At 52.3% G+C, this 26,047-nt stretch overlaps 3 protein-coding genes across 5 annotated transcripts; 2 read left to right on the top strand and 1 right to left on the bottom strand.

The window, feature by feature from the left end:
* Positions 1 to 4,347: 4,347 nt before the first annotated feature.
* Fbxo17 (F-box protein 17) lies at positions 4,348 to 7,883 on the top strand. Its single transcript, XM_052167496.1, is given in 6 exon segments — positions 4,348 to 4,695; positions 5,204 to 5,313; positions 6,773 to 6,868; positions 7,751 to 7,778; positions 7,780 to 7,852; positions 7,855 to 7,883. Coding segments are annotated over 6 exon segments (684 nt in total).
* Positions 7,884 to 11,776: 3,893 nt separating this feature from the next.
* Positions 11,777 to 14,220, bottom strand: Mrps12 (mitochondrial ribosomal protein S12). Of its 3 annotated transcripts, none has more exons than XM_052167510.1 (3): positions 14,134 to 14,220; positions 13,835 to 13,902; positions 11,777 to 12,401 (listed from the first exon to the last, which is right to left on the bottom strand). In XM_052167510.1, the coding sequence occupies exons 2-3, from the start codon at positions 13,881 to 13,883 to the stop codon at positions 12,031 to 12,033; spliced, it is 420 nt and encodes a 139-aa protein (XP_052023470.1). In that variant the 5' UTR covers positions 13,884 to 13,902; positions 14,134 to 14,220; the 3' UTR covers positions 11,777 to 12,030. The 3 variants fall into 3 exon arrangements, with proteins under 3 accessions (XP_052023470.1, XP_052023484.1, XP_052023478.1); XM_052167524.1 differs by having other exon boundaries at positions 14,125 to 14,185; XM_052167518.1 differs by lacking the exon at positions 14,134 to 14,220 and adding an exon at positions 14,003 to 14,118.
* A 110-nt stretch (positions 14,221 to 14,330) lies between these two features.
* On the top strand, positions 14,331 to 25,624 carry Sars2 (seryl-tRNA synthetase 2, mitochondrial). The gene is made up of 16 exons (XM_052167413.1): positions 14,331 to 14,621; positions 16,350 to 16,445; positions 18,685 to 18,714; positions 19,287 to 19,427; positions 19,510 to 19,564; positions 19,982 to 20,045; positions 20,327 to 20,432; positions 21,816 to 21,863; positions 22,063 to 22,171; positions 22,424 to 22,469; positions 22,549 to 22,636; positions 22,721 to 22,830; positions 24,124 to 24,217; positions 24,311 to 24,403; positions 24,482 to 24,547; positions 25,188 to 25,624. Exons 1-16 carry the CDS (start codon positions 14,355 to 14,357, stop codon positions 25,329 to 25,331), a joined length of 1,557 nt encoding a protein of 518 aa, XP_052023373.1. The 5' UTR covers positions 14,331 to 14,354; the 3' UTR covers positions 25,332 to 25,624.
* The last annotated feature ends 423 nt before the right edge of the window (positions 25,625 to 26,047 follow it).

Raw genomic sequence — 26,047 nt, 5'->3', positions numbered from 1 at the left:
GCCCTCAGAAGCTAGGAGAGGGTGTCAGATTCCCTGAAACTGGAGTTAGAGCAGTTGCGACCCACATGTAGGTGCTGGGAGAGGCAATCAGGCCTCTACAAGAGAAGCAAGCGCTCTTGACCCCTCGTCCATTGGTCCAGCCCCGTTTGTCTGTCTTTCCTCTTCCTCCTCTTCTTCTGGAGACCAGCCCTCACTGTGTAACCTTGACTGGTCTGGAACCCACTGTGTACATCAAGAATGCTCAAGATCACAGAGATCTGTCTACCTCACCTCAGGAGCACTGAGATTAAAGGTGTGGGCCACCACATTTGGCAGGAAAAAGAATTTTTTTTAGAGAAAAGTTTAAGGGGGAGAAGTTTGGTAGTGAGGCCTTATAAAGGAGACATCCAGGGAAGGGCTCAGAGGTGTGGCCACCTTTAAGTGAGTACTTTAAGGGCATACGGAGGTGTGCATATCCCCAACGGAGGGACAGCCAAACCTAAGGCATGAGGTGTGGGGCCTGTGTGACTGAGTCAGAGTGAGGGAGAGGAGGACAGAGAGACAGTGGGCAGATAGTGAGGAACCTTACGGCCCTCAGAGAGGAATCTGCCTTAGCTTGAGAACGGGGAGTCGTGGCGGGTTCTGAGCTGCACAGGACATCACCTGACCCAAGTGTTTCTCCTACCTGATTGCTTACGAGGAAGGACGCACAAAGCAAGGAGATGGTGGTGGGTGCAGGTGATGGCTGATGAGAACTAAGGTTCAAAGGTCATTTCTGACAGGCCATCAGGGCAGCCACCAAAGGAGGAATCCCGATAGAAGCCTAGAATGGGGAGAAGGTTCCTAGGAACGAGGTAACAGCAGCAAAATGTTGCTGATGGCCCCAGCTGAGAACTGCTAGCTTTGTACCATGACAGTCATTGATGACCTTGATGTTACAGCTGCTTAGAAAAGGTTCACCGTCTGGACATGGTGATACACACCTGTGACACCAGCACGTGGGAGGTGAAGGCTAGGAGTTCAAGGTCAGCCTTACCTACATAGCAAGTTTGAGAGTATCCTGGACTACATGAGGGTATCCTGGGCTACATGAAATCCTGTCTTGGGGGTGGAAGGCAAGGGAGGAAATGGAAAGATTCAGGGGATAGTGAGAGGGCAGAAACCACAGGTTTAGGCGAATATGGACTTTTTGTTCTTAGATCTTGATTTTAGAGGCATTCACTGGGCTGATCTAGAACTTAGAATGCTCTGGAATCATGGATACATGAACTACTGTGCACGGCTGTATTAGTCAGGGTTCTCTAGAGTCACAGAACTTATGGGTAGTCTCTATATAGTTAGGGAATTTGTTGGTGACTTACAGCCTGTAGTCCGACTCCCAACAGTGATCAGCAGGATCTGTGAATGGAAGTCCAAGGATCTTGCAGTTCTCAGTCCCAAAAGCAAGCAGGTGAAGAAGAGAGATTGAGTCTTCCCTCTTCCAGTGTCCTTATGTAGGAGGTCTCCAACAGAAGGTATGGCCCAGATTAAAGGTGTGTGCCACCATGCCTAGATCTAGGACTTGCTTTGTCCCAGATGACACTGAACTCAGAGATCTCCCCGTCTTAATCTTCTGGGATTCATAGCCACTGTGCCTCAAGATCTCCATGATCAGAAACTTGTATCTCCCAGCCTCCAGATTAGGATCACAGGTGATCCTTCCGATTCTGAACTATAGTTCATTCCAGATACAGCTGACAACCAGGAAGAGCCACTACAACGACTAAGTGGGATAAAGGGCAAGTTTTACTCTAAAGAGGCAAAAGGAACGTGGCCCGGCTCGATTGTAGAGCTGCTACCTAGGATTCACCAGTGCAAGTCGATGATAGAATAATTGCCTAGTGCACACAAGGCCCAGAATTACACCCTCAGCACCGTGGGAGTTGGGGGTGTGGGGAGAGAGAGGAAGGAGGAAGGAAGAGCAGCAAGACAGGAAACAGTCTAAGAGAGTAAGAGGGAACCCGGCACGGCCATGTCTGGATTTGTGTAAAGGAAGGCTACATTTAAGACAAGGCGAATGGAGGGCCGTCTCAGTGCCAGAAGCCAGTAATCCCAAGTCCACTTACAGGCTGGAATGGCTAAAAGGTTAGGTAACAGGAAAGGCGACTAGTTGTCAAAGATTTCCCTTTTGGCCTGCAGTTAGCCATTGCTAGGGCTAAGCAGTGAGTGGTCAGTTAAAAAGAATCAACTGATCCAAAAAATTATCTCATGGCCAGTCATTAGGGACGGAGTAGGAGACCAATGGGGAAGTAAAGAATCTAGAAAAACAGCCGGGCATGGTGGTTCACACCTCGAATCCCAAAGCAGAGGCAGGGGGAATCTCTGTGAGTTCAAGGCCAATCTGTTCTACATGGTGTGTTCCAGCTACGGCGGAATAGTGAGACCCTGTCACAAAAACAAAACAAAACAGAAACCACAAAACAAACAAAATATAAGCCAGAATTGTTCTAGGGACCAAATTACTTTAGTTTGGGAATTGTCATTGTTTAACCAAAATGGAGAAGCCTTACAAAAATGGTATAGACATGGCTAACACTTGGGAAGAAAAGGGGGAGTCCTGGGCTTAAGGACAACAGCCTTGACATCACAGGAAAGAGAAAGGGCGAGAGGGAAGGAAGGAGGAAGGAGGAAGGAGAGAGAGAGAGAGAGAGAGAGAGAGAGAGAGAGAGAGAGAGAGAGAAGAAGAAGAAGAAGAAGAAGAAGAAGAAGAAGAAGGAGGAGGAGGAGGAGGAGGAGGAGGAGGAAGAGGAGGAGGAGGAGGAGGAGAAGGAGGGAGGAGGGATAGAGGAAAGAGTAAATATGAGAAAATCCGGTTCCCAGGTAGCACTGAAGAGAGTGATGGAGGTGGGGCTTGTAGGCTTATATTTTTCAAAACCTACTTTACTAAGGGTTCTTAAACATGTTAACCTCCCTGCTAGCCCACCACCCACCAGGGGTAGTGGAAAAGAAAAGTGAATAGGGTGAAGAAGGATGTGGACCTGTTTAGAAATAGTTCTTTGGGGTGATTCCGATCTTTGTTGTCAGGATACTGGACTCATCAGCAGCAGTAGCACAGCCCACTTGCAAACACTACCCATGAGTCAGCAATGGCAGTTTGATCCAGAAGAAACCACCAGGCTCTGCCAGTGCGGCTCCAGCACAAGGAAGTGGCAAGAAGCCACCAGAAGGTCTTTGGTTCATCTCTCTATGAAGCCATGACAAACAAGGTGAACCAATGCCACTCAGCGCCATCCACCGTCGGGTGGGTTATACTTATACCCTTCCCAGACATCATGTGTTCCCTCAGTGTCTGCTCTGGCAAAACATCACAGGTCCAGGCAGCTTCCAGAAAAACATGTCTGTTCTCAACGAAACATCCACGTGTCTGCTTCAGCAAAAACGTCCTCTCATAAAACGGTTTCCAGAAAAAAGTCACATGACACAACTGAATCTCTGAAGAAACCAGAAATTTCCACTTCAGGGGCTTGCTTCACAGAGACATGAGGCTGCCATGCAAGGCTGTATTGTTCCTGTGGGTACAGGCACAGGGGAACTCAGAGCTGGAATTCACACAACCCTAGGTGTGAGGAGAAACTAAAGGGTCTGAGAGTGCGTGGTCAGCCACGGAATTGAAGCTAGGCACGGAAAGAGCGAGGGGCAGCAGAATGGGTAGAGGAACATAAGAGACCAAGGTGACCTCAAAGGGTTGTGAGTCTCCAAGACACTGGAGAAAATGGCAGAGTCAAGGAAATGATTGGCCTTGCACCAGAATAGGGTGGGCGGTGGACTCACTACCCTCCTGACTGAGATCTTCAGATGGGGCCTGGTGGAGGCTTGAGACGGAATGGTCTGAATGCAGCTAGGAGGGGCAAGGACACTACTGGTCTGGAAGGCGCCTAAGTGGAGACTCGGATTCTAGGTAAATTCAGGAAGAAAGTGATGAGATAGAAAGTGAATTCCAAGGCCCAAGTGGATGGCACAAGCTGGGCAGAAATGGTTTTTCCTCATTGACCTTTGTTGTTTTTTAAAGGTCTTAATCTGTGGGACAGGCTAGGCTCAAATTCGTGGCAATCCTCCGGCCTCTGCCTCCAGGGTGCTGTCATTACAGGCAGGCAAGCGCTCCACCACGCCAGGCTGGGATTAGATTAGATTTGTCTTTAGGCAATTATTTAACTTGGATAATTTAGATAATTAGATTAGATTGGTCTTTGTCCCACCCCCCAGCCCCCAGGAACCGGTGTGCAGGTGTGCACTACATTCTCTATGCTGTCAGGCATCCGGACCCCGTCTGTGACCTTGGGAGGCTGACCCACCAACCCCTCTTCACCCAGAGGACGCCTCTGGCGGGACATGGGAGCCAGGCCCTCATGACGGCAGGTGACCGACGTTCCACGCATGGCTCCGACCAAGCTGCCCCCTGAGCTGCTGGTGCAGGTGCTGTGCCACGTGCCTCCTCGCGCGTTACTGACCCGCTGCCGGCCAGTGTGCCGGGCCTGGCGCGACCTGGTAGATGGCCTAAGTATATGACTTCTACAGATGGCTCGCGACCGCAGCGTGGAGGGCAGAGCCCTCTACGCCTTGCACCAGCGCTGTCCCGCCGACGACAGCGACCGCCACATCGAGTTCCCATTCTGCCCTCTGGCCCGCTTCTGCCTGCGAGCGCCGCTGGGCAGCAACCTCAACCGGAGGGCAGGGCCTGTCACCCGGAGGCGCGGCCTTCTGGTTGGTGGGAGGAGCCTGGCACTTGGATTGTGGAATGTGCAATCTGTAGGCCCCGCCTACCTGTAGAGGGCGGAGTCTAACGCCTAGAAGGCGGGACCTAAAGCCCAGAGACCCAGACAGGGGCGGGGCTTAGAGGCAGCGAGGGAAAGAAAAGCCGGCTTAGAGGGCGTGGCTTAGGACAGAGCTAAAAGGTTGCGGATTGAGCAAGGGTGGAAGGCGCACATCAGCCACCGGAGCCAATGGGCGGGGCAAGGCAGAAGGATGGAGATGGGACCAAGGGAGGACTTGGGAGTCTGACAAAGCTGAAAGCAGAAGCAAGTTGGGTGGCAGGCTCGATGGGGCCAGGATTACAGGTACTTGGAAGACAGGATCAGTAAGAAATCGCCAGATTGAAATGTACTGGGGAGGAGCTGATGGGCAAACTGGGAGGCCTCTGCCCCAGTGGGTAAATGCTGTATACTCGGACACGTTATATTCCACAGAGGGCTTCAGAGGGTGGGAAGTGGAGCACGGCGGGAACGGCTGGGCTGTGGAAAAGAATTGGACGCTGGTGCCAGGGGCTCCTTCCCAGACCTGCTTCGTGACTTCTTTTGAGTGAGTGGCCCCCTAATGCCTGGGGGGGTAGATCCAAGGGGAGGGTGCTACTTCAGGCTGCCAGTCCTAGTTTCACTCTCCTTTTCCCTCCTTCCTTCATTTAACAAATATTTTAATTATTTTTTTAATTATGTGTATGTGTGCAGAAGTGAGTTTTGCATGTGAGTACAGGCACCCAAAGAGACCAGAAGAAGGCATTAGATCCCCGGAACTGGGGCTTTTTATGTAACTATTGGGGATGGAATTCAGGTCTTCATCGCAAGGCGGGCATTTTACCCCCTAACCCCTGACCTCCAGCATGCTGGGATTCCAGGTATGTGCTCCCACACCACACCTGACTCTGGTCATTATTTGGTACTGGTGCTGGTGCTGGTGGTCTCTGTGATACTAGGGATGAGACCCAGGTCTCCAGGAATGACAGGCATTGGACCATGCCCCTAAATCTGCTAAATCCATCACTTATCTCCTTCACTTATAAAGAGAAACTAAAGCATAGAGGAAAACTAATATCTAAGATACAGTGACTGGTAGTAGCACAAGCCTTTAAGCCCAGCACTCAGGAGGAGGCAGAGGCAGGCGGATCTCTGTGAGTTTGAGGCCAGCTTGTTCTACATAACGAGTTCCAGGTCAGTCGGAACCACAAAGCGAGATCCTGTGTTAAAATAAATAAATATATACAAATAAAAAAGTAACTGGTAGAGTTGGGATTTGAACCCAGATAATCTGGCTCCAAATTTTCTGATTTTTTTTTCTCCTTAAACAGTGTCTCATATTGGCCAGGCTGACTTCTAACTCTTTGTATGGGTGATCCAACAATCTGGCCTTGAATTTCTGATCCTCCTGCCTCTACTTCCCATGTACTGGCAGTACAGGCCCCACTACCATGTCCATTCCCTCTATCATTTATGAAGTTCCCATGCATACTTTGGTTTGTCCCGACATCGCTCACTTCCACCAACAAGCATTTATGTTATCTTTTGGGCACCCAGGATGGTTTTTAAGAGGCTCTAGAATTCCCCAGTGCCCAGGCGCTGGAGAGATGACTCGATGGTTAAGAGCACTGACTGTTCTTCTGAAGGTTCTGAGTTCAAATCCCAGCAATCACATGGTGGCTCACAACCATCTGTAATGAGATCTAATGCCCTCTTCTGGGGCGTCTGAAGACAGCTACAGTGTACTCACACATAATATAAACAAACAAACAAACAAACAAATAAATAAATCTTTTAAAACAAGAATTCCCTGCTCAGGTGCCTAATGTGTGGGGCCCTCCAACATGGAGACTAGCATGAAGATCAGAGCAGGGTGAAATGGGACTGGGTGTAAGCGATGTATCATCCCCCATACACCTTCTGGTCCTGAAAAGCATGGTGAGTTGCTACCGTGAGCACAGCAATCAGGACAAGCTCCGCGGAGGTCGTTTTAGGACTGTGCCTCAGCCCCAGCATCTCCCTCTCAGGTGGTGCTTCAAGAGGCAGCTTGTAGACCTGGTGAAGGAAGGGGTATGGCCGGAGCTGCTGGACAGTGCCCAGATTGAGATCTGCGTAGCTGACTGGTGGGTGAAGACCGAGGGGGCCACCCGGAGCCACAGCAATGGTAGCTAGAGTGGGCTGCCGGGATAGCTCAGGCTTGCCCCATCCGGTCCACTGGATTGGACTCCGCTTTCCCGGGAGGTACTTACTGCGGCGGCAGAGCTAGGGAAGGGGGAGCCCTGTTGAGCCCCGAGAGCCCCTTCCTGTAGTCCCATGCAGGCAGGCGTCATGCACACAAGCCCACTGACTGACTCCATGCGATCGTTCCACTCAGAGCCAACCCTAAAGTCTTGGGGATTGTCAAGGCTTCTGATGAGTTGGCAACACCGACCCAAGAACTGATGCTCACAGAGGGTGATGGAGCTGAAGTCCTGCCTACAGGCACCACAATCTCCTGAAAAGCATTTTGCTCTCTTCTCTTGGGCTCTGGGGTTCCTTCTTCAGGTCATCACGTTCCTGCCTAGGTGTAATTCCTTCCTAGAACTCCGTAGTAGTTCCACTTTCCATTAACAAAGCCTTCCTGGGACCCTTTCCTCAGGCTTGGCTCCTCCCACATGATTTAGCTCCGCCCCAACCCTCAGGCTCTTAAGAACCTAGATGATCTTTTTTTTTTTTTTTTTTTTTTTTTTTTGGTTTTTGGTTTTTGGTTTTTTTCGAGACAGGGTTTCTCTGTGTAGCCCTGGCTGTCCTGGAACTCACTCTGTAGACCAGGCTGGCCTCAAACTCAGAGATCCACCTGCCTCTGCCTCCCAAGTGCTGGGATTACAGGCATGCGCCACCACGCCCAGCTGCCTAGATGCTCTTAAGTGGATAGGTGCAAGAAAGGGCGGCCCTCAGCCTCCCTCCCTTCAACCCAGACAGCTGGCTGGGTGGCAGGGACCTGAGGATGCACTCCTACCTTACAGGTGGGGCGCCCGTGAGAACTGCGGCTGCCATCTACCGGCTTCGGGTCCGCCTACTGGATGAATATGAAAATGAAGTGGTCAAGTTCTCTGCCTCACCCAACCCAGCCTTCAGTGGACTGAGGGGAGCTGCTGACAGGAGAGTCCTAACTGCCCGCGCAGCCCTGGCCCGCTCCAGGGAGCCCGCACACAACAGCCACCCTGCTGACCGACTTCCAGTTTCATTGATATGCCCTTACATCTAGACTCTGCTCCAAGATGTTTACTGATTAATTAATCCATTTTATTAGAGCAATGACCCAGTCATGCAGTATTTTATTGAACACCTACTGTGTTTGAGGTCCCCTTAAAGGTGCCGTGATGCAGGAACTTGGCCTGTTACTATCCTAGAGTTGAGAAGCTGAGGCACAGAAAGCCTGAGTGACCTTAAATCTCACAAAAACATGAAGGAGCCAGGCCTGGTTGTGCACGCTTCAGATCACAGCACTTTAGGAGACCGAGGTTGGAGGATCAAGAGTTCAAGGCCAGCCTGAGCTACCTGAAACCCTGTTTCAATAAGGGGTGATGCAAGCCTTTTAATTCTAGCACTGGAGAGGTAGAGGCAAGTGGATCTTTGTGAGTCTGAGGCCAGCCTGGGCTACATAGACCCTCTCTCAATCAGTCAGTAACAAATGAATGGAGATAAAATTAAGAGAGGTGCCAAAGTTTCGGCTCATCATGTCCCCTAAAGCCACACATGGTCACATTACCTACAGAGCCCACTCCCACTCTCCCCTCAGGCGCCGCAGGAATTCTTTTTTTTTTTTTTTTTTTTGGTTTTGTTTTTTGGTTTTTTGGATTTGTTTTTTTGGATTTGGTTTTTTCGAGACAGGGTTTCTCTGTGTAGCCCTGGCTGTTCTGGAACTCACTCTGTAGACCAGGCTGGCCTCGAACTCAGAAATCCACCTGCCTCTGCCTCCCAGAGTGCTGGGATTACAGGCGTGCGCCACCAATGCCCAGCTGCCGCAGGCATTCTTACCTCAGGGTCTTTGCACTGTTTATCATCTGCAATGCTTTCTCTAGAACCTCACTGGCTCCCAGGCCTCTACTCTCTCCTCCGACATCACCCCCACGAGGCGTTTCCTTGTTCAGTTTCACGCTTCCCTGCCTCCCTCCTGGAGAATGCCCGCCCACCCGCCCGCCCGCTCACTGCCCTTGTGCGCGCCATGTCTCTATCATCTAGCCCCTCCTTTCACTGCTGACCTCACTGCTGTGCTCCCAGCACCTAGAGTATAGCCGGGTGCCCTCTGGGTGCTCAGGGAGTCTACTAGGACGGAAGAGGGGTCCGTCAGCCTCGCTCTGTCCCTCTCCTGTCCCACAGGTCTCTCACGTCTTCACTGACTTTGGCAAGGGCATCTGGTATGTGTCTTTTGAGCAGTATGGAAGAGACACGTATTCCTGGGTGGGGCACTACGGTGCCCTTGTGACTCACTCCAGTGCGCGGGTCAGGATCCGTCTGTCCTAGCTGACCAGTCTGATTGGGACCTCCGGGATACACTGCCTTCTCCTGGATGGTGTTAAAACCAAAGGTGACTTTGCAGTCCCCAGCTGATGGGTATCTGGGGGGTGCGGGGGGAGAAGATCCCATGTGGCTTTACTGTGACAAACCAGGGACTGCCAGCTTGCTCATAGCTTCTGTCTCTCAAGCAGGGACTACCATGGTGTGATGCAGACATCTCTAGATTGATAAGCCTGAGAACTACTCCATGCGTGGATCCCAGGACAAACTTCTAGTCACAGAATCTAGGTAAATCCAGGAGGATTGGGAGTTCAAAGTCATCCTCAGCTGTATACTGACTTCGAGACCAGCCTGAGCTACATGAAACACTGTCAAAAAAAAAGAGAAAACATCCAATAGACCAATCTCGGAATTATAACACAAGGAGAAGGCTACTTATAAGACAGTGACAGGGGCTGGAGAGATGGCTCAGTGGTTAAGAGCACTGACTGCTCTTCCAGAGGTCCTGAGTTCAAATCCCAGCAACTACATGATGGCTCACAACCACCTATAATGTGATCTGATGCCCTCTTCTGCTGTATCTGAAGATAGCTACAGTAGTATACTCATATAAATATAAATAAATCTTTAAAAAAATTTTTTTAGCTGTGTTTGTGTGTGGGTATATGCATGTGTGTCCATGGGTATGTTCATGTGTGTCTGTGTATAGTTATGTGCATGTGTGTGGCTATGCGCATGTGTGTATGTGCATGTGTATGTGCATGTATGTGTATAGGTATGTACATGTGTGTGTCTGTGTGTGGGTATGTGCATGTGTGTGTGTGTGTGTCGGTGCATGTGTGCGGGTGCATGTGTGCAGGTGCATGTGTATGTGTTTGGGAATATGCATGCGTATGTTTGTGTGTGTGTGCATGTGTGTCTGTGTATAGGTATGTGCATGTGTGTGTGTGTGTGTGTGTGTGTGGGTGCATGTGTGTGTGTGTGCAGGTGCATGTGTGTGAGTGCATGTGTGTGTATGTGTTTGGGAATATGCATGCGTATGTTTGTGTGTGTGTGCGCATGGGTGTCTGTGTGTATAGGTATGTGCATGAGTACAGGAGTCTGAAGAGGGAGCTGGAGTTACAGGAGGTTGTGAGCCATCTGATGTGAGTGCCGGGAACTGAACTTGGGTCCTCTGAAAGAGCCACACTCACCATGACTTCAGTTTGTGTAGACCAGAGAGTCTCAACCTTCCTAATACTGCAATCCTAATACTGAAGATAACTACAGTGTACTTACATATGATAAAATAAATCTTTTATTTATTCATTTATTATCATCATACACTGTATTATCATACACTGTAGCTGTCTTCAGACACACAGAAGAGGGTATCAGATCTCATTGCAGATGTTTGTGAGTCACCATGTGGGTGCTGGGATTTGAACTCAGAACCTCCGGAAGAACAGTCAGTGCTCTTAACTGCTGAGCCATCTCTCCAGCCCCAAAATAAATCTTTAAAAAAAAGAAAGAAAGAAAGAAAAAAGAAAACCAGCTGGGCGGTGGTGGCGCACGCCTGTAATCCCAGCACTCTGGGAGGCAGAGGCAGGTGGATTTCTGAGTTCAAGGCCAGCCTGGTCTACAGAGTGAATTCCAGTACATCCAGGGCTACACAGAGAAACCCTGTCTCTAAAAAACCAAATCCAAAAACCAAAAAAAAAAAAAAAAAGAAAGAAAGAAAAAAGAAAAGAAAGAAAGAAGAAAACCACTGGTGCAGACAAACACATCCCAGCACATATCAGGTCTGAGCACAACTTGCAGGTGGAACCAGGGGATCAAATTCAGGCCACCAGACTCGTGGGCAGCCATCTTTGCTCACTGAGTGGCCATGCCAGCCCTGGACAGTGACTCTCATATGCTTTTTTGAGGGGGATGAGTTGATTGTTAGCAGGGAACAGTGGTCACTGGAACATCTGCATCTCAGATCCAGCTGTGGCTTCCTATCCATCTGGGGGACAGGACTGTGTCTGTCCTGTCTGTCTGTACTAGCCTATAGCACCTCACCTCTGCCTGGCTGGCAGCGTGTCTTATCAGTTCCTCAGAGGCCCCTTGCCTCCTGCCAGACAAAATCCTTTCTCCTGTAGGGATGCCTGGCACCGGACAGGCTGTGGGGGAGCCGCCCCTAAAGCCTACTCTAAATCCTTCCAGTTTGCCCAATAAAACGGGTGCTAATGGGGCTGGCAGATGGCTCAGAGGTTAGGAACACAAACTGCTCTTATAGGTGTTTCCAGCACCGAATCCTGGGGGGTCCAGAACCTGTGACTTCCGAGGGCGCCTGTGCTCACATGCACATACCCACCCCCCAAACAAAAGAACCCACATCACCACCACGCACATACATATATGTACTAAGCATGTGGAGCACACGGTCATTAACCTTCAGCACCTAGGAACCAACAGTTCCTCTGTCAGCGAACTGTTCAGGAAGAGGGAACTGGGGTGCACAGATTGGCATGTGCCACCACACCAGGGGCCAGACACTGCACACTGCGTGACATCACAACCTGAAGATAGGTTTATTATAACCTCCATCCCAGCACATGAGGCCAACCTGCAGGTTCCATACATGGAAGCCCAGGGATCGGGCACAGGGGTCCTTCCTTCCAATTCACCTCCAGAACTCTTGCAGGTTAATAGCAGTCTTGCTGAATCACAGTAAGATCTGAGCCCAAGACTAGCTGTCCCCGAGCAGGAGGAACCGGTTACCAAGGATCCAGTACCAGACCACTGTGAATTATGATTATGATCATTTCTTCTTTTGCACGTGGCCGCAGTCATACTTGCCCCTCACAACTTTGAGTTTAACCCCAGGCAGGTCCTGGGTGCGACCCCCCTCGACGAGGACCACGTGGTGCTCCTGCAGGGTGTGGCCCTCCCCGGGGATGAAGCAGACAGCCTCTTTGCCGGTGCTGAGACGCACTCGGCAGCACTTGCGGTTGGCGGAGTTGGGCTTCTTCGGCTTCCTGATGAATGTACGCAGTACCACACCCTTCAGCTGGGGCCGGCCCTCTGTGGGGCCTGGACGCTTGGGGGGGTCCTTCGGGCGGCCTAAGCGGTGCATCTGGTTCAGGGTGGCCATGGAGCGGGTGGCCCAGAGCTGGGGAGCCAGGGCTAGGCCTGGGGAGACACAAGAGGACGGCTAGGCTTCCGTATTCTAGACGGGGATCCAAGCCCTTTACAAGGTCATGTCTGCTTCTGTCTAAAGGTATTCAGCGGGCATGGACAGATGGTTCAGTGGTTAGAAGCACTGGCTGCTCCTGCAAAGGATGACTTTTTGAGTCCCAACACCCACAGTGGTGGCTCACAATTCCAGTTCCAGAGGATCTGACACATGCATGTGTTGCACTTATATACACACGTACATTCACACAAGGGACGCCTCGGTGTTTAAGAGCACGGGTTGCTCTCACAGAGGACCCAGGTTCAAGTTTCAGCACCACATGGTGGCCTTAATGACAGTTCTAGGGATCTGATGCTTCTTCTGGCCTCCAAGGGCACTGCATATAATTAATGCACATATTCATGCAGGCAAGACACTCGAATATTATTAGGACTAACACAACCGCTAACCTTTATTATTATGCCCATAATTATATAGTAATGTTCTTACAGATCTTAAACATTTTATATAAACTGAGCACGCTAGCAAGGCCAAGCCTTCTCGAAGACCCCACTCCCTACCCAGCCTGCATTGCCTCCCATCCCCCCCACAGTTCCTTGTTCAGACGGTTCCAGCCTAGGGACCTTCAAAACAAACAAGCAAACAGCAAAGACCTCAAACGTGGCTGCAGTGTAATATAAGGAAAGGCAGGGGGAAATACTGGAGATACTGAAAAGGCTGTTTTCAAGGCAGTCCTTAATTTGTGGAGCTGAAGAGGCGGCTCTGTGGTTAAGAGCACTGAGTGCTCTTACAGATTCACTTTATAGCACCCACACAACAGCTCACAATAATCATCTGTAGCTCTAGGTCCAGGGAATCGGAAGCCGTACACAAATGTGATGCACAGACGTATACAGGCAAAACTGATTTTATTTTTTGAAACAGGGTCTCCCTATGTAGCTCTCTGCCTGTCCTGAAACTCTTTGTAGAGCAGGTTGGATAGTAAAATATCCATGTGAATGAAATACCCAACGCCTCCCTCAGGACACGCATGTGCACAGACCTGATGTCTGGGCGATGTCTAAGAACATAAAAGTTGTCCTCCTGTGGGTGGCACGTCTTAGAATTAGAGAAATAGCACGGGAGTGTATAACTCAACTTCCTAGCTTGGATTTCTCACCCGTTGGAGGTCATCAGTAAATACTCGCTGAAGGAATAAACACAACGGAGACACCTAACCAGGGAGACATGGCGAGAAACGATCATTTGTTGGTATGACTGTTACAAGGACATCAAGAGTGTACTTAAACTAAGACAGAGTATCACTAGGCAATACAATCTCAGGGATTCACCGCTATCTATTCTGATACCATCCGAAATCTGGCGAAAGGACATATGAGTCCCAGCGAGTTGTCGTCCATCCTCGTCCCCGTGGCCCATGCTCACTTACCACGACTGAGGGACGTGGTGAGGCCATAAAGAAGTCCGGGCCAGGACATCTCGCCGCCTGCTGCGTCCCTGTATTAGGAGATAAGACATTCAGAAAGGAGGTTGGGACCGGAATCCCACTCTCAGAGCCTTTTAGAATCTCCTCTAAAACTCTAAGACAGAAAGTCACCTCGCAAATTCAGTCTCACTCTGAGAAGGCCCCCAAGGATACAACCGCCCTCGCCCGGATACTGGAAGGGGAAACTGAGGAGAGATGAGAGAGATGTCTGGATCACTGATAATTGCACCCACCCCACCAACCTAGCGGGGTCGTACACTCGCCAACCTCCAGCCCCTTCCGGGGTTGCTCTTTAGTGGTTGGCTACATCTTTCTGCGTCATTGAAGGGGCGGGATGAAGATGACGATTGGACAACGACAGGTTCTATTTGAGTTCAATCTTCCTCATTGGACGGGTTTCTGAACTCTCCTTCGCCTCTGATTGGCTCGTCCACGATGAGTGACTTTTTGTTTCCAGTCCAAGATGGCTGCGTCCATGGCGCGGCTCTTGTGGCCTTTCCTGGCTCGCCAGGGGCTCCGGTCCCGAGGACGCCGCGTGTGCAACCAGAACCCAAGGAGGGATTTCGCTACAGAGAAACGAGTTCGGAACCTCCTGTACGAACACGCACGTGAGGGCTACAGCGAGCTCCCATACTTGGACATGGAGTCGGTGTGCGCATGCCCAGAAAAAACCGCGCGCTCCCTGGAGCTCCGCAAGGGGGAGCTGCGGCCGGCCGACCTGCCTGTGATCGTGAGTGCGCTTGCGCCCCGCGGGAGCGGGCTGCTTTTTAGAACCGGGTTTGCCAGATGCATTCCAATTGTGGGAAAAACGACTCAACATGAATTTGGGTTCCTTCCCAAGTTAGGCAATGTCTTGTGCATGACACCCACTTATGTGCCAATGATCTGGGGAGAACTAAGGCCCTATTGAACGCCGTGGATGCCTTCTGTGACCTGCATGCCCTTTGGCATGCGTTTCGTAATTGGACAGTTGGTATCTACTGTACTTCCGGAACTTAAATACCATTGTTTTCTGTACCCAAACTTCATCGCGGCGCACCCGCAGGCCACAAAGAAAAATGAGGAGGGAGGTGTGAACCAGAGGGACTCATGGAGACTCTTAGGACTCTGCATCCTGCTATAAACAGCAACCTGATAGAGTTGAATGAATAAATACCTGCTGAACAGAGATATTTAAGATATCTCTGTTCATGTTCTTATGATCCAGATGTTTAGACTATGTGCCATAATTCTACCTTAGAGGGAACGAAAATCGGGGGTCACCATGTCGTAGCGAGTTCCGAACATAATGGGTGAATCTTCCCAACTCTGTCTTGAACCCTTCTGTAGAGTTACTTTTCTGTTGCTGTGATAAAACACCACCATCAAAGCAACTTACAGAAGATTTATTTTGGGCTTGGCAGGGACAGAATGGCACCAGGTGGCAGAGCAGTGAGGCTGACATCTTAAACCACAAGCGTGAAGCACAGAGCTACAAACTAGATGTAGGTTTTAAGCTCTCAGAGCCCACCTCCAGGGAACACATTTCCTCCAGCAAGGCCACGCCTCCTACGCCTCCCCAAACATCATCAGCCACTGACCACGTGTTCAAATGTCAAGATGTGGGGGACATTTCTCATTCAGATCACTACAGACTCTCACACCAGTCATTGTAAATCATGTTAGCCTCATTTCAAGTTTTTGTCATGTTGAGTTTTCCCACCGGGAAGCACTGGTGGTCCAACCAATGAGGGCACTTCCTGCCAAACCTGACCACCTGAGGTCAATTCCCCGGTGGTGGGAGAAAAACCAGTTCCCGAGAGAATTGTCCTCTGACCCCCCCAATTCAAGCGCAAACACAAGAACTTCATGTACATGCTTAGTAATAATAGAAAAATCTGTCTGGGTGTGGTGATGCAGTACTCTGGAGGATACAGAGATGGGCAGATCTCTGGTCTCCATAGTGCATTCCAGGCTACCCAGGACTACATAAGGAGACCTTGTGTTTAAAGAAGAAGAGCCCGGGGAGATGACTTAGCAGATAACCTTACTGCCAAGCCGGTGACCTGAGTTCAATCCCTGGAATCCACAGAGTGAAAGGAGAGGACCTGTACGCTGTCCTCTGACTTCCATCCTGCAGCCACACACAAAGTAAATAAACAAGAAAGAAAAGGAAAGTTTAGTCACCCTTAAAGAGGTGACTTAGCCAGGCGTGTGCTAGTACCTCCATCGTCCGAGCACTCAGAGAAAAGGACAGTCACACTTCCATGATTGTCCTTTGGTTGGTCGTGATTGAACCAACAGAAGCAGCTGCAAAGTAAACTGGGGCATGCACTGATTCAGGGCAGCTGTGCCCATCTGGGCTTCTGGGTGTCATAGTGCTAACGGAGGAGAGAGTGCCCCTCACCCACTGTCATCCGGGTACCTGGTACATGAGACTTCAGAGCCGTGGCCATTTCACTGTGGTATTCTCCCGCAGATCTCCACGTGGCAGGAGTTGAGGCAGCTGCAGGAGCAGATCCGGAGCCTGGAGGCAGAGAAGGAGGCTGTGGCTGAGGCAGTGCGGGCCCTGCTGGTGAGCATGGAGGAATGGGGGGTCCTGCGTGGGCCAAGGCAGGCCGGAGGCAGCAAGGATGCCTCTCTGTCTGGAAGTAACAGGAAACCCAATTAAAAGGGCTTGAATCATGTAGACGGTTGTTACCTCGTAAAACAACCACCCAGGCCTGATGTTCCTAGGGCTGACGAATTAGCTCTCGTCAGCATCCCCAACCAGATTCTGTGTGCCCAACTTCAGGGCATTGATAGAACCCCATCCCAAGATGGCTGCCACCAGGTCAGAGACAAGGTCTTTCCCAAGAGCAAGGAGCCCATGCCCTAAGTAGAATCCCCTCTTGTTGCCAGAGCTTGGACCCCCATTTTCCACAGGAGAGTTTTAAAGTCACTGTTGCTAGGTTCGGGGCAGTGCCCTGTGGTCCTGAACGGCGGCGGAAGGCTGTCTAGAGAGGGACAAACTGAATCCGGTCTGTGAGGAACGGAGAGAGCCTGGCTTAGACCTGAGCTTCTTAACCCTCCCCCACCCACCAGCCCCCTTTTGCCAGGAACACCTCATATGCCTTACATGTTTGATTGGTGACTAGTTTACGAAACACTTATTGTTGTCGACTTTTTTTTTTTACAACCCAAACATTCACTTACAACACCCCACGAAGAATCACAATCCAACATCTGTAACCCCAGCATCTGGCAGGAAGAGGTCACAGCATCAGGAGTTCAGTACCCTCCTTGGCTTCCGTCTGAGTCACTGTTCTGTTGCCGTGAGGAGATCCCATAACTAAAGCACGTGTTTTAACTGGGGACTTGCTTATAGTTTTGGAGTGTTAGTCCGTTACCATCATGGTGGGAAGCAGATGAGCATGGAGGGCTGGAGCAGTGGCGGAGACCTTTCTGTTGTAGGCAGAGAGCAGGCACTGGCGTGTGCTCTTGATACCTTAAAGCCCAAGCCCAGTGACGTATCCTTCCACCACACCTCCTAGTCCTTCCAGAGAGTTCATCACCTGGGGACTGAGCGTGAAAACGTGAGAACCCATCGGGTCCGTTCTCATTAAAATAATCACAGCTATATATCAGGCTCCAGTCCAGGCTGCCCTATGCGATTCCCCAAAAAGTTGTTTAAAAAGCAAACAGACAAGCGGGGGTGGTGGCGCACGCCTGTAATCCCAGCACTCTAGGAGGCAGAGGCAGGTGGATTTCTGAGTTCGAGGCCAGCCTGGTCTACAGAGTGAGTTCTAGGACAGCCAGGGCTACACAAAGAAATCCTGTCTCGAAAAAACCAAATCCAAAAAAACAAAAAAGCAAAAAAAAAAAAAAAAAAAAAAAAAGCCAGACAGGGACTGGAGAGTTAAGAGCACCGACTGCTCTTCCAGAGGTTCTGAGTTCAATTTCCAGCAACTACATGGTCACTCACAACCATCTGTGATGGGATCTGATGCCCTCTTCTGGTATAGAGCACTCATATACCTAAATAAATCTTAAAAAATAAAAAAAAAAAAAACAAAAAAAAAACCAAGCAAAAAACCTGGGAGGTGGTGGCGCACACCTTTAATCCCAGCACTCAGGAGGTAGAGGCAGGCAGACCTCTGAGTTCGAGGCCAGTCTGGTCTACAGAGTGAGTTCCAGGACAGCCAGGGCTACACAGAGAAACCCTGTCTCAAACAAAAAACAAAAACAAAACAGAAAGCTAGCGAAAGAGAGATGGTCCAGCGGTGCTTGCCGACCTGAATTTGGTTCTCAGACCCATGCCAGGTACTCATACCCACCTGCAACTCCAGCTCCAGTTCTGACACCCTCTTCTGGCCTCCAAGGGCATCCACACATGCAGGAGCGCGCACACACACACACAGACACACACACACACACAGCATCCACACATACAGGAGCACACACACACACACACACACACACCAGTAGGCCCAGAAATGTAGCTGAGTGGTTCATTGTTATCTACCTTGCACAAGGCCCAAAGTTTAAACCGCAATGCACAAAGTAAATAACAATATAAAATAAAGAGGTGTGCCCACATGAGCCCCCATCTTCCCCTCACACAGCCCAGGAGGAGGGAGCAGTTCATTCACAGCACCAAGTGTCACTGCTGTCCCGTCATGTTGCCACCTCATGGTTTCACCAGCAGATAACCTGAGGCAAGGTGGCAGATTCAGATGTCCTGCTCCTCTTTGAACTTTGACCTCTTCTGTCTCTACTCTGAACCCCCAAGCTCATTACCTAATCACCTTCTCCCCTCTCCTCTTTCCCACCAGGCAAGCCAAGGCAGTGACCAAGTGCAGAAGGTACTCAGGGCCCTGTCGTCTGCGCCCTCAGTGGGGAGGGCGGGGAGGGTGCCGTGCTGGTCACAGTTCTAACTCAGTCCTGGTTAGGACGTAAGAGCAGCTGTCACAGGGCCCGAGAGATGGCTCAGTGGTCACAAGTGTGTCCTGCTCTTATAGAGGGCCCAAATTTGCCCTCCAGCACACACATATACGTATGTAAGACATATGTATTAAAAACAAAGATTGACCGCTAGTGTCAGGTGCACTAGCGCTCTTGTACCCTGGCGCCATTACAAGGTTTATTCTGAGCCCAGCTTTCTCTCCTTTTCTGACAGAGGAAGACAGAGGCGAGTGCACCTTCCCGATAGTGTCCTCTAGGCTGATTATGGGTAGTTCAGCTTGGCTCCTGTCTCCTCACAGCCCAAGCAAGAGAAAGTTCCAGTTAGCTAGACCTGAGCATTGTCTGCATGATCTTGCCAAGTTGAGAGGAAAGAAATGACGACTGTCTACCTGGGGTCCCACCAGCAAAGATAAGTCACGCTGGAAGAGGGGAGCCCTGACTCTCCCCAAGGGTGACCCTCTGCCCTGTCTAGGACCCCCAATATCAGGGCCTGCGGGCCCGTGGCCGGGAAATCCGGAAGCAGCTCACACCCTTGTACCCCAGAGAGACCCACCTGGAGGAGCAGTTCTACCAGCAGGCGCTGAGGCTGCCCAACCAGACCCACCCAGACACGGTAGGTGAAGGCCATTCAGGCTGCAGGGCACACAGAGCATCCGCGCTGTCCCCTTCCCTCTGACACGCTCCTCTCCCTGCAGCCTGTTGGGGATGAGAGCCAGGCAAGAGTGCTGCGTGTGGTGGGCCACAAGCCGGGTGAGTCCCACCCCCGGGCGCAGTGTCTCTGCAATCTCGGGCTGGGAGTGGGACGTGGCAGGTCTTGGGTCGGGGGGGGGGGGGGGGGGCACAGCTGGAGGAGCCCTGCTCTGGGGCTGTCTCTGTGCACTTCCTTCACTGGGCAGCCTACCCCGGCACGGATACCGCCTGGCTGGCCACCTCTCTCTTTTCTTCCTGGTCCCTGTGTGTGTCTCCATTCTGTCTGATCTCCTTCCCTGCTCTCGCCTCTCATCCATTTCCTTCACTTTTTCCTTCCTTCCCCTCCCCTCCCTCTCTTCCCTCCTTTCTCTCTGCTTCTCTTACCTACTTCCCTTCCCCCATGACCCTCTCTCTCCTCCCTGCTCTCTGATTCATCTTTCTTCCTTTCTTACACCATCGTGTTCCACCTACAACCAGCTTTCTCCTTCCAACCCCGAGGCCACCTGGAAATTGGCGAGAAACTGGACATCATCCGGCAGAAGTGAGCCCCCGCCACCCCATGTTCCCCCCCACCTCACCCACCCCCCTAACCCATCATCCCCACTCGCTCTAACAGCTGGCAGCCCTAACAGCTGGTAGCTAGCTTCTGTCCTGCAGCCTTAGGGTACAAGGTGGAATGCCAGGGTCGGGCCCACCCAGCATGAATATTTGATCCCTGGCCCGCCTGTCATCTGGGCCTCTCTGCCCCCTGGGTACACGAGTCCTTTCCCCACCCAGCCGGGCCCAGAGGCACTGCTGGTTTGTCTGCCTGTCTGTTCCTAGGCGCCTGTCTCACGTGTCTGGCCACCGGTCCTATTACCTGCGTGGGGCTGGAGCCCTCCTACAGCACGGCCTGGTCAGCTTCACACTCAGCAAGCTTGTCAGCAGGGTACGGCCTGCCCAAGGACCTGCTGGGACAGGGCGGCCGCGGGACCAAGCTTAGGTGGATTCAGGATGCTCGAGGGGGCTGGTAAAGCCAGCACTTGCCTGGCTACGTTCCCCGGAGCATATCTATACACAGATAGTAGCACATACTGTACCCTGTGATGGAGAAACTGAGGCAGGAGGATCAAAACTTCAAGGCTTACCTGTGCAAGATGGTGGAACTCTGTCTCAAAAAATTAATTAATTAGTTAATTAATTAAAAACCAAGAAGCCGGGAGCTGGAGAGATGGCTCAGTGGTTAAAAGCACTGGCTGATCTTCCAGAGGTCCTGAGTTCAGTTCCCAGCAACCACATGGTGGCTCACAACCATCTGTAATGGGATCCGATGCCCTCTTCCGGTATGTCTGAAGACAGCTACAGTGTACTTACTTACATAAAATAAATAAAATCTGAGCCGGGCGGTAATGGCACACGCCTGTAATCCCAGCACTGGGAGGCAGAGGCAAGTGGATTTCTGAGTTCGAGGCCAGCCTGGTCTACAGAGTGAGTTCCAGGACAGCCAGGGCTGTATAGAGAAATGCTGTCTCAAAAAAACCAAATCCAAAAAACAAAACAAAAAGAAACAAAACAAAAAGAAAACTTAAAAAAACAAACCGAGAGGCTGATATGCTGCCATCTCAGCATCAGCATCGGCATTTATCGTCAATGCATTGATTCCCACGTCATCTGCACTAGGTGAATGCTATTATTATGCCCCCTTTAAGGATGGGAAAATTGAGGCTTGAATGGAGCTCAGAACTTGGCCTAGACCCTGCACCTGTGACCACTCCTGCCCGTCACTTCTGCTGCAGGGTTGGGGGCACCTGAGGAGCACAGTGTCCTCTGAGGCAAGCAGGCCGTGCCTTCAAGGCCCATGAGTCCTAGTCCAGTGGGGACGCCACCGGCTTCCAGGTTCTTTTGGGGTTTTTTTGGGTTTTTTTTTTTTTTGCTTGCTTGCTTTTTGTTTGTTTGTTTGTCTTTTGAGACAGGGTCTGACTTTGTAACCTTAGCTGGTAGCCTGGAGCTTCCTTTGTAGACCAGGCTGGCCTCAAATTCAGAGATCTGCCTACCTCTGTCTCCTCCTAAGTTCTGGGGTTAAAGGCAGTCGCCAAACAGATTTTCTGAGGGCACTAGGGAGGCTTCCAGTTAGGGCTGACTTCTCTCAGTGGCACCGCAGCTGCCCTCTGCGGGTGAACTGTGGGGAAAATGGTACTGTCAGCAGGAGGACCCCAGTAAGAGGGTCCCAGGGCTCAGGCACAGTCCTGTCCTCTGCTGAGGGCGTACTGCGGACAGGCAGGGCAGCGGCTCCAGTCTCCCCCCTTGGGCTGATCCCCTCCCTTCTCTGCAGGGCTTCACCCCCATGACGGTTCCAGACCTTCTGAGAGGAGCTGTGTTTGTGAGTGAGACTGGAGTGACGTGCCCCCCCTACTCCCCCCCATCTCCTGAGGAGACCACCCTGGGTTAGGTCATGGAAGTCAGTCACAGTGCGGGAGAGAAAAGCAATCCCGGAAGCTTCTAAAGGAACAGCTGGGGTCAGACTTAGGGAGGCCAAGGTTACCCATTACCTGACACGCCCCCCCCAAACCTTCCCCTAGGAAGGCTGTGGAATGACACCAAATGCCAACCCATCCCAGATTTATAATATTGACCCCTCCCGCTTCGAAGACCTCAACCTGGCGGGGACAGCAGAGGTGGGGCTGGCAGGTAAGCCGCTGCCCGGGTAATGGCAGGGGTTGGGGGGTGGGGTGGTGGCGGCGGCCAGAGGGAGGGTGGGGGGACAGCTTCCTGCAGGGAACAGGTAACAGCCCTGGGGATACCACATCCAGTTGTGTTGGCCGTTGACTGCCCAAAATCACAGGGACTCCAGAATCATGTCCTCTGCCCTGGGGTTCTGCTCTGAATCGCCTGTGGGCAGTGGCAACCCCGGCTAACCCCACCCCGCCTCTCTCCTCTCAGGATACTTCATGGACCACTCTGTAGCTTTCAGGGACCTGCCAGTCAGGTGACGCCCATTTCCTTTAATGCTACACCCCATCGGTAACATCCACCCTCCCTGACCCAGTGCCCCATCTTCCTTCTAGGATGGTCTGCGCCAGCACCTGCTACCGGGCCGAGACAGACACCGGGAAGGAGCCCTGGGGGCTGTACCGGGTCCATCACTTCACCAAGGTGAGCGGAGTAGGCCTGGCTGGTGTGCACAGGTCCCCTCCACCTCCGGGACCTCCTGACCCAGTGTCCCTTGCCCTGTCCCAGGTGGAGATGTTCGGGGTGACAGGCCCTGGGCTGGAGCAGAGCTCAAAGCTGTTGGATGAGTTCCTGGCCCTGCAGGTGGAGATCTTGACGGAGCTGGGCTTGCACTTCCGGTGCGGACATGAAGCTGGGCAGGACTGGTGGGCTGGGGGGGCAGGGTTGGCTGGGCTGGCCCACCAGCTGCTCCTTTCCCCTGGGTGAGGCCCCTGGGCTGTATAGTTCCTGTCTGTATTATTTTATTTTATGAGTGTCAAAAGCATGGGAAGGAGAGCTGCCCCCCTCCCCCAAAGACTTCCCCCTCCCATCTCTAGAGTTTGGTCCAAGAGTCCTCATCGTCCTCCAGGGTGAAGCAGGGTGCAGAGGGGAGGCGCCAGGTAGCACAAGGCCCACTTGTTCTATAGGACACATAGTTTTACTGATAGCTGAGGATGGCCACCTTTTACCCAAGTGACTCACTGCAACAAACAAATAAACAAAACAAAACAAAAAAACAAAAAATTGAGACTATGCAACCAGGTGGCAGGTCTCACGCCTGTAGTCTTAACACTTTAAAGTCCATGAGTTCAAAACCAGCCTGAGCTGTACAGTGGAACCCTGTCTCAAAATGAAACAGAAAGGAAGCAGAAAAGGCTTGATGTCGCGGCTCACGCTTAGAATGCAAGCACTGGGGAGGCTGAGGCAGAAGGATTGCTGTGAGTTTGAGGTCAGCCTGGATTACATGAGACCTTGTTTCAAAGGAAACAGAAAACGACCCCAGAAGAGAGCCCACTGTGCAAGCAGGAGGACCTCAGTTCTGGCCCGCAGCACCCACATAGGAGCCGGGGTGTTGGCGAGCACCTGCGCCCCGGTGCTGGAGAGGCAGAGACCGCACCCTAGAGCTCGCCGCCAGCCTGCGGTGCAGTCAGTGGGCACACAGCACGGGGCCCAGAGATGCACACTAGAGCTGGGATCTCCAGCCCCAGCACTGCTGATCCAGACCCTAGTCACAGCCATCCTCAGCTACATAGTGAAGTCTAGGCCAGCCTGGGCTGCATGAGACCTGATCTCAAAAAGAAGACAGACAGACAGACAGACAGACAGACAGACAGACAAAGCCAATTAGAACTCCATAACTGGAGGTGCTGCTCTAGACCGTAGAATGGTAGCGCGAGTGCCCACAGACGGCTGCTTGGCCGTCTTTCCTTTTCACGCAGGCCTTCTCTTCTGTCTCCGGTGGATACCCCCTCCCCATCTGCCGGTTCTCCTCTTCATCTGTGTTCCTATCCCTTCTCCTCCTTTTTAGTTGCTTCCTCCTCCTCTTCCTCCTCCTCTTCCTCCTCCTCCCCCTCCTCCTCCTCCACTCACCTCCTTTAGATCCTTCACCTTTATCCGATGGCTTTTACCCTGTTTTCTTACCTTGGCCTCAGGGTGCTGGACATGCCCACCCAGGAACTGGGTCTTCCTGCTTATCGCAAGTTCGACATCGAGGCCTGGATGCCTGGCCGAGGCCGCTATGGAGAGGTGAGAGGCCTGGGCTAGTGGACACCTTTGGTGAGACACTGGAGGACGGCCTGTCCCCCAAGACAGCCTCTCTCTCAATCACTCCTGTTCCAGGTCACCAGCGCCTCCAACTGCACAGACTTCCAGAGCCGCCGTCTGTATATCATGTTTGAGACAGAGACCGGGGAGCTGCAGTTCGCACACACGGTAAGGCCCACGCTGTGTCTCCACCTCCCCGTCCCAAAGTCAGAGCCTGGTCCTGAGCAGAGCACACCCTTCTTCCAGGTCAATGCCACGGCTTGTGCTGTTCCCCGAGTCCTCATTGCCCTCCTGGAGAGCAATCAGCAAAAGGTCAGCGATCCCCCAAGTCGGGAATCTCAGGTTTGACAGGAGGACTGCAGGTTCAAGGCCTGCCTGGGCAACTTAATAAAAACCTGTCTCAAAAAGTGGGAGGGCCAGGGTGTGGCTAAGTGATAAAAACACCTGCCAAGAATCCCCCAGGGAGGGGCTGGGGGCGTGGCTCAGTGGTAGAGCCCCGCCTAGAATCCCCCAGTGAGGGGCTGGGGGCATGGCTCAGTGGTAGAGCCCCTGCCTAGGATCCCCCAGTGAGAGGCTGGGGGGCGTGGCTCAGTGGTAGAGCCCCTGCCTAGAATCCCCAGTGAGGGGCTGGGGGCGTGGCTCAGTGGTAGAGCCCCTGCCTAGAATCCCCCAGTGAGGGGCTGGGGGTGTGGCTCAGTGATAGAGCCCCTGCCTAGAATCTTCCAGTGAGGGGCTGGGGGTGTGGCTCAGTGATAGAGCCCTGCCTAGAATCCCCCAGGGAGGGGCTGGGGGCGTGGCTCAGTGGTTAAGAGTTTGCCCTATGGAGAACACTCTGGGCTCAGTTGGCAGTACCACAAAGAGGAGGGGAACCGTGTGAGGCTTGAGACTTCCACCAGCAGCTGAGGGGAGAGCTGGAGGAAGGGTCGCATCCTAATAACTGCGCTGTCCCCAGGATGGTTCGGTCCTTGTGCCCGCCGCTCTCCAGCCCTACCTAGGCACTGACCGGATCACCGCCCCTACCCATGTGCCTCTCCAATACATCGGCCCCAATCAGCCTCAGAAGCCCAGGCTCCCCGGCCAGTCTGCCGCCAGATGACAGCTGTCTGCTCCAGAGGCTGGCGTCCTAGGGGCCCCTGATACTTAGAGCCTTTGCCCTGCAGCTGGTCCTGATGTCTCTGCGCTTGTGACCTCCCCTCCTGGACTCCTGAGTCTGCCTCTGTCCCTTCCCTGCCGGTGAATTATTGTCAGTGACCCCGACTACCACTGGGGCTGTCTGAGCCTGTGGCAGGAAGAAAGCCGTCCCGGCACTCTCTTCCCACCTCAGTCCTGAGCAGAATGCCCACAATAAACGGTCCTGGGATCAGTCTTCTGGGTCTGCGAGCACAGGAAGTGCTGGGTGACTGGACTGCTTTCATTGCAAATCATCGCAGAGGCTGTGGCCGCCTACGGGGCTCCTGCTGGGTGGCCTCAGGCTCCCCTGGGGAGTTGGAAGGGTGCGGAGCCTCTCTCTTCCTCCGGGATAAGTCCATCACCCACTGATGACTCCGTCAAACTGAGCCAACTTTACCCTTATCCTTGGCCCATGGTCCCCACTCTGGTGCTGTCCAGAGTGTCCTCATGCAGCTGACCCAGCCCTTTTGCCCACCTCACAAGCACTCCGACCTCCGCCTGCACGAGCTCCTCCCCTGGTGGGCCGTGCTCAGCACCTTGAGGTGCTCCCGCCACCCTTCAGGCTGTCCTCGGTGGTTTTACACTTCCAGTGGGTTAGCGAACCTGAGGCTTCGTCCTCAGAATGTTCTAGGGTCTGCCAGT

Source organism: Apodemus sylvaticus, chromosome 1 (assembly GCF_947179515.1).
Source record: "Apodemus sylvaticus chromosome 1, mApoSyl1.1, whole genome shotgun sequence".
Classification (NCBI taxonomy): Eukaryota; Metazoa; Chordata; class Mammalia; order Rodentia; family Muridae; genus Apodemus; species Apodemus sylvaticus.
The sequence above is the reverse complement of the archived record's forward strand: the minus strand, read 5'-3'. Positions and strand labels throughout refer to the sequence as shown.

Bases quoted from the DNA above. Each gene is read 5' to 3' on its own strand.
- Mrps12 (XM_052167510.1), bottom strand. From the start codon at position 13,883: ATGTCCTGGCCCGGACTTCTTTATGGCCTCACCACGTCCCTCAGTCGT. The intron at 12,402-13,834 runs GTAAGTGAGCAT...GTGTCTCCCCAG, and splicing joins CACCACGTCCCTCAGTCGTG to GCCTAGCCCTGGCTCCCCAG.
- Sars2 (XM_052167413.1), top strand. From the start codon at position 14,355: ATGGCTGCGTCCATGGCGCGGCTCTTGTGGCCTTTCCTGGCTCGCCAG. The intron at 22,637-22,720 runs GTGAGCGGAGTA...GCCCTGTCCCAG, and splicing joins GGGTCCATCACTTCACCAAG to GTGGAGATGTTCGGGGTGAC. The intron at 22,831-24,123 runs GTGCGGACATGA...CCTTGGCCTCAG, and splicing joins GAGCTGGGCTTGCACTTCCG to GGTGCTGGACATGCCCACCC.